The sequence below is a fragment of the Sphaeroforma arctica genome (assembly GCF_001186125.1).
Source record: "Sphaeroforma arctica JP610 unplaced genomic scaffold supercont1.802, whole genome shotgun sequence".
NCBI lineage: Eukaryota > Ichthyosporea > Ichthyophonida > Sphaeroforma > Sphaeroforma arctica.
The window spans coordinates 36,606-41,934 of NW_014039756.1; the positions used below are offsets into that span (position 1 = coordinate 36,606).

The 5,329-nt window shown below is 39.5% G+C and overlaps 2 protein-coding genes and 1 non-coding gene across 3 annotated transcripts; all 3 read right to left on the reverse strand.

Annotated features, from left to right (window-relative positions):
* Positions 1-924: 924 nt before the first annotated feature.
* SARC_08677 (hypothetical protein) lies at positions 925-1,622 on the reverse strand (the record flags this gene model as incomplete). The annotated part of the gene is made up of 2 exons (XM_014297339.1): positions 925-1,063; positions 1,288-1,622. 2 exons carry the CDS (start codon positions 1,620-1,622, stop codon positions 925-927), a joined length of 474 nt encoding a protein of 157 aa, XP_014152814.1.
* A 122-nt stretch (positions 1,623-1,744) lies between these two features.
* SARC_08678 (hypothetical protein) lies at positions 1,745-2,488 on the reverse strand (the record flags this gene model as incomplete). The annotated part of the gene is made up of 1 exon (XM_014297340.1): positions 1,745-2,488. The coding sequence occupies one exon, from the start codon at positions 2,486-2,488 to the stop codon at positions 1,745-1,747; it is 744 nt and encodes a 247-aa protein (XP_014152815.1).
* A 2,430-nt stretch (positions 2,489-4,918) lies between these two features.
* SARC_30194 lies at positions 4,919-4,990 on the reverse strand. Its single transcript has one exon. It is a non-coding gene; the product is annotated as a tRNA-Cys (tRNA).
* Positions 4,991-5,329: the final 339 nt, after the last annotated feature.

Here is a 5,329-nt window from a genome sequence, read left to right on the forward strand (position 1 = left end):
GTTAAAGTTGCGGCTCAAGACCTGCAAAGCTACCCTGCACGATCTCAAGATCGGATATATTTACTATTACATCGACCACTGAATTTACCATCTTGGAGAAATAGAAATGGGCTAGGGAAGTATTCGCCCGCACCAAACGGAATGTATAAATTTATCACATTGACCGCGGAATATTTAAATTTATTGGCAATAAGGCGAACTGTAGTTGGAAGTGGTTTCTGTATCAATGATAATATCCTCCTGCGCAGCGGTAAATTAGATAGTCCTGCGAGTATTTTTTGTATTTCAATGTAACGCGTATCAATGGCACGTCTTGATTTGGAACTTATTCTTCTCAGTGTGCAAAATCGATTCTGCCATATATAGATACTGCACAAAATATTAGTCAGTGCAAATCACACCAAAAGCCCCCCTAAATGCGCGAATTCTTAGTGCAAGTTTACCTCTACTTCTTGCCATAAATTTGCAGAAGATATTACTGGATGCTATGTGTGTTTCTACCCCATACGAGAAGCTGTGATGGATTCAACCGCTGCTTTTCGCTTCATTATACTCACGGCTTTTAGCACACCACTGCGGTGAATATAGTTTGTGTGGCGCGTGGCGCGTAGCGAGCGGATAGACAGCAAGATAAGGGCTGAGCTCAATTTGAGAAATCGAAGCTCATTGATCAATTTATATATTTTTTAAAAGTGTTGCGTTTTCAGTTTTTCATCTGTATTTTGTGTGTCGAGAGTATTTGACTTTAAATAGTCGTTGGAGGGTTCTGCCAGTCAGGACTCAGGATGTCGGGGTCAGGCTTCTGTTCGCTCTTTCTATTTATTTGTTTGTTTGTTTTTTAATAAATTAATAATATGTATGAAGAAGTATATATATTGTCTTTTTTCAACACCACAACAAAAGTATAATTGTGTTTTGTGTGTTTCAAAGTTGCACGGTTTCAATATAGTTGCACACAGGGCTTTGGGCTTCTAAGGCACTCTCTATATCAGCCTTTGTAGAATCTATACCAGACGTTGCTGACTGCTGATTCTTCATTAATTCCGTACGAACGCCAAGAGTGCTGTCTATAATAGTGTGTGGCGTACAGGAATCTGCCACAGGGGCAGCCGGTAAAGTAATCAGATTTGTGTATGGAGCACGATATAAGGTGGTCAGATAAGTCAACACGTCAAAAATACGACCGGGGTAAATAGATAGGTGATCAGCGTGTGGTTGCAAGCAACAGCTATCAACGCCCCTACCCCGTATGATGCGTAAGCGGTCGCCATAAGAAATACTATATACCAACTAAAGGCACTGACCTCCACCCACATGTTTGTCAAGAAGTAAATAGGCGTTAAAGCGACTATTGGCAGCAGCATGTCGGAAAGTTCCTGTAAAAGTGCAGACGTAATGAAGTGTGTACCCACGCGGTACATTGCGGTATCTCGTTCTTTGCTGTAAACCTTATCATATAAAAAGTAGAACCCGGCAGCAAACTGACACGACCAGAAGCAAACAACTATCATGATTAACATAAGAGTGGAAAGCCGGCCATTCGCCTCGGTGGGTGTTTCGTACCCAATGCGAAAGAACGACAGACCAACAAGCATGCCACCAAGCCACTCGACGAATATCATGACTAGAGTAACTATATATGTTCGCTTCATCTGCACGGCTGCACGAGCTAGCAGGATCCTGAACTCGTGTGCAAGGGGTACTTGACTTTCATATCTAGCCTCAGGGGTGAGTTTGATCTTGGTTATGTCAAGTGAACCTTCAATGCGGTGTTTATGTTGAGTTGAGTCCAGACATCTGCAGGATGATCATTCCGGGTCTCTGAGATTTGCTCTAATTTTCTGGTGCGCGTGTCAATAGATGCAACATCTATTATGTGATCTGCGGCGGATTCGAATGGTGGGCATAGAAAATCGAGCTCGGTTAAGTACTGAACAACATCGTTAGGTGACCCAAAGTACACAGTGCGTCCTTTAGGTAGTACAAGGATTTTGTCGAAAGTTTGGAATACGCTTAACCGAGGTTGGTGGATAAAAGCTATGATTGCCGTACCGTGATTGGTTGCATTTTTTTTTACATAGTTCACAACTTGCCTTGCAGAGAAAGAATCGAGACCAGAAGTTGGCTCATCCAGCAGCAGAAGCGCCGGATTTTTGATAAGTTCCACTGCAATGCTAACTCTTTTACGCTCTCCACCCGAAATACCCTTCTTCCAAAAACCTCCCACCTGGGTATTTAACACGTGACCAATGCCCAGATCCGCGGCACTATTCTTGACACGTGTATTCAACTCGGCCGACATATCTTTGGGCGATCTAAGATTGGCATCTACCAGTAAGATCTCGCCTACTGTGGCTTGCTCTAAAAGACAGTCATCCTGAGTAACGTAACCCATGTGCGCTCTGAAATCTATATCTTTACAGTGCAGTCCATTGACAAGAATCTCCCCTTCGAAGATTCCTTGCATCTTTCCAGCCAGCGTATTCAGCTGGGCTGGTATGAGGCCGCGACGTGTCGCCAAAAAAAAAGATGTAAAAGACGGTCGCGATATGTCGTTTACTACTATGTCGACCTACCTCTAGACAACATGTCGTCTTGCAAGTCGTCTACAGGTGCCCATACCAGTCCATTATATACGAGGTTCAGGTGCACCTGCCCAGGTCCACTAGGACCTATAGGACTAGTCCTGATAATTGGGGTGTATTTTTTTTTCTGGGTCCTTCGTGGCAGTGTCAGTTTGACCGAATTTCACATTTGACAAATAACAACTGACACCGTGACCGTTAGGCGTTGGAGTCTCACTGTCTCAGTGTCTCACGCGCTCGGCAATATAGCCTCAGACTCGGACAGACTCACAAGTCACAACTGTACAATAACAAGTTAACAACAAAATAGACATAGTATACGCGTAAATTCGCCGTAAGCCCGTAATTAATTATATATTATATATACATACATATATCGTACATATAAAATAATCTATAATCAATTATATAATATTATATATATACATACATATATTATATATATAATAAAATATATAATATAATCTATAATCAATTATATTATATTATATATTCTATAATCAATTATATTATATCATTTATATTCATACATAAACTATATATATAATATAATCTATAATCGATTATATTTTAAAACCTCAAAGACAATTGAGGTGCATTTCCGATCGGATTTCACCAGGCAGAATAAAAAAGGTGCATTTCGTTGTTTTGACAATAGGTGTAAACCAATTTTGGACAACACTATACCATTGGAGGATTTTGTATAAGGAATTGTGATTGATCCGTTTTGATTTTTTCGAAACAAAACAGGTGCATGTTGTCTTTTGACCAAACGACATGTCGCGACGTAATTGTCGCGATGTGTCGGCATCGTAATAATGTAAAAGACGGTCGCGACGTGTCGTCACAGATAAAAGACATGTCGTTTACCAACCCAGGTATTCAGAAGAGCTGTCTTTCTCGCTCCAGAACTACCCATCAATGCAATCATTTCTCCATGATCCACTTTTGCACTAATCTTTTTTAGAACATTTTTGCTTCAATCCGTGTTGGAAACTGATACGTTTTTCCAGCTTAGACAAGGATGAACAACAAGTGTTTACCCCGACCATGATTGTTCCTGGTACCTTGCAGTTCGCGTATACGCAAGTTCTTGGCCTAACCTGTGAGGTGATGATTTGTGATTACTTCTGTGCAAGCCAATGGCTTCTGGTTTTTTCGCAATAAGTTGAAAATGAGGGGCTATAGATGTACAATGTTCTTTTTATCTGAGTTTTCGTTCTGAAGGTTCTTGACGCTTTAAAATTGTTTAAATAGCATTTTAATATGTTTTTATTTTGAAAGTATTTGCCGGTTTTCTCATTTAGGACTTTAGGTTCCAACTTGAACATAAATAGATCTACTACATTGTATTTATTTTTTGAATAGCAATGACAATTGTGTATTGGATAAAAAAACACAATTCAATATAGCCTACTATTGCTTTTTCTGGAAACAAAATCGAGCACAAAAACGGAATGAATGTTGAAGCGGAACTTGAAGTCTTGAACGATTTTATAATAATAAAAGTGTTTTTAAAAACTCAAAAGTAAATAGTACAAAGTCATAGCCTTCTGAAAATTAGACAAAAGTCTGTTCAATTTTATCAGAACTTAAAAAGTCTAGTTTTTTTTAACAAAAAAATCTATAGTCTGATGTCTTTTTATATAGAGAACTTTTTTTTGTTTTTTGTTTTTGTTCGTTTTAATTTTTGTAATATTCTGTCCTCGTCTGTCAGCTTGTTCTTTTTTATACCTAGGCGGGATGTGCTACTTTGGTTTTAGGCACCGGAGTCCGGAGGGAGTCCGAAAACCCGGGGGGGGTAGGTGGGACTTTTGACTTACAATTTTGTCCTGACCCCTATTCGTGCCCATAGGGTTTCAGGCCAGATTGGGTCTCGATACATAAAATACGTTTTCTCAGCCGCTATATCATAATCATTTCAATTTGAGCGCCAACAAGGCCAGTATGAAGTCAATATGAAGCCAATATGAGGCCAATATGAAGCCACTATGAAGCCGATTCAAAGCCAATATGAAGCCAATATAGAGCCAATATGAAGCAAACTCAAAGCCAATACAAAGCCAATTCCTAAAATATAGTCTAAATTCGCCCAAAACGAAGCCAACAACGGAAAGCCCTTATAGTCATCAGTTTTGAATACCGAACTGTGTCAATAATTTACTTAATTGTTCGAGTGTGGTAGTCCAAAACAGGCCCATATATGTAGAGAATACACTTGTTGAAGTTAAAAGTCACAAATGCACTCGAAGTCCCGTAGCACATCCGAACCGCCTTAGTCGTTCATAATTATTTATATACAAGAAGGCTATGTATGAGTATTGTATAAAAAGAGCGGAATGCCGGGTTCGAACCAGCGACCAATAGATTTGCAATCTACTACTCTACCACTGAGCTAATTCCGTTCTTAACTGATTGAGATTCTCACAATTTCAATAGATCAGATAGGAGATATCCCAACTCCCAGCCCCAGGTACAACTATTTGTTTTTCTAAAAAAAAGCCTAAGGTACAACGCCTGTATTTTAAAACCCTAAAACTTCCCCATATTTATTTTTCACTTCCCCATATTAATTTTTCACTTCCCCATATTTATTTTTCACGACGGACCTTTGATTCAAATTTTCGCCTCCGAAACGTAAATCTCGATGACCAGTAGGTCACCAGTGTAGAACTGAATACCACTTTCAAAAAAACCAACAGACCCCACCAAAACGTTGACTTGAAATTTGGATTTTCAATCAA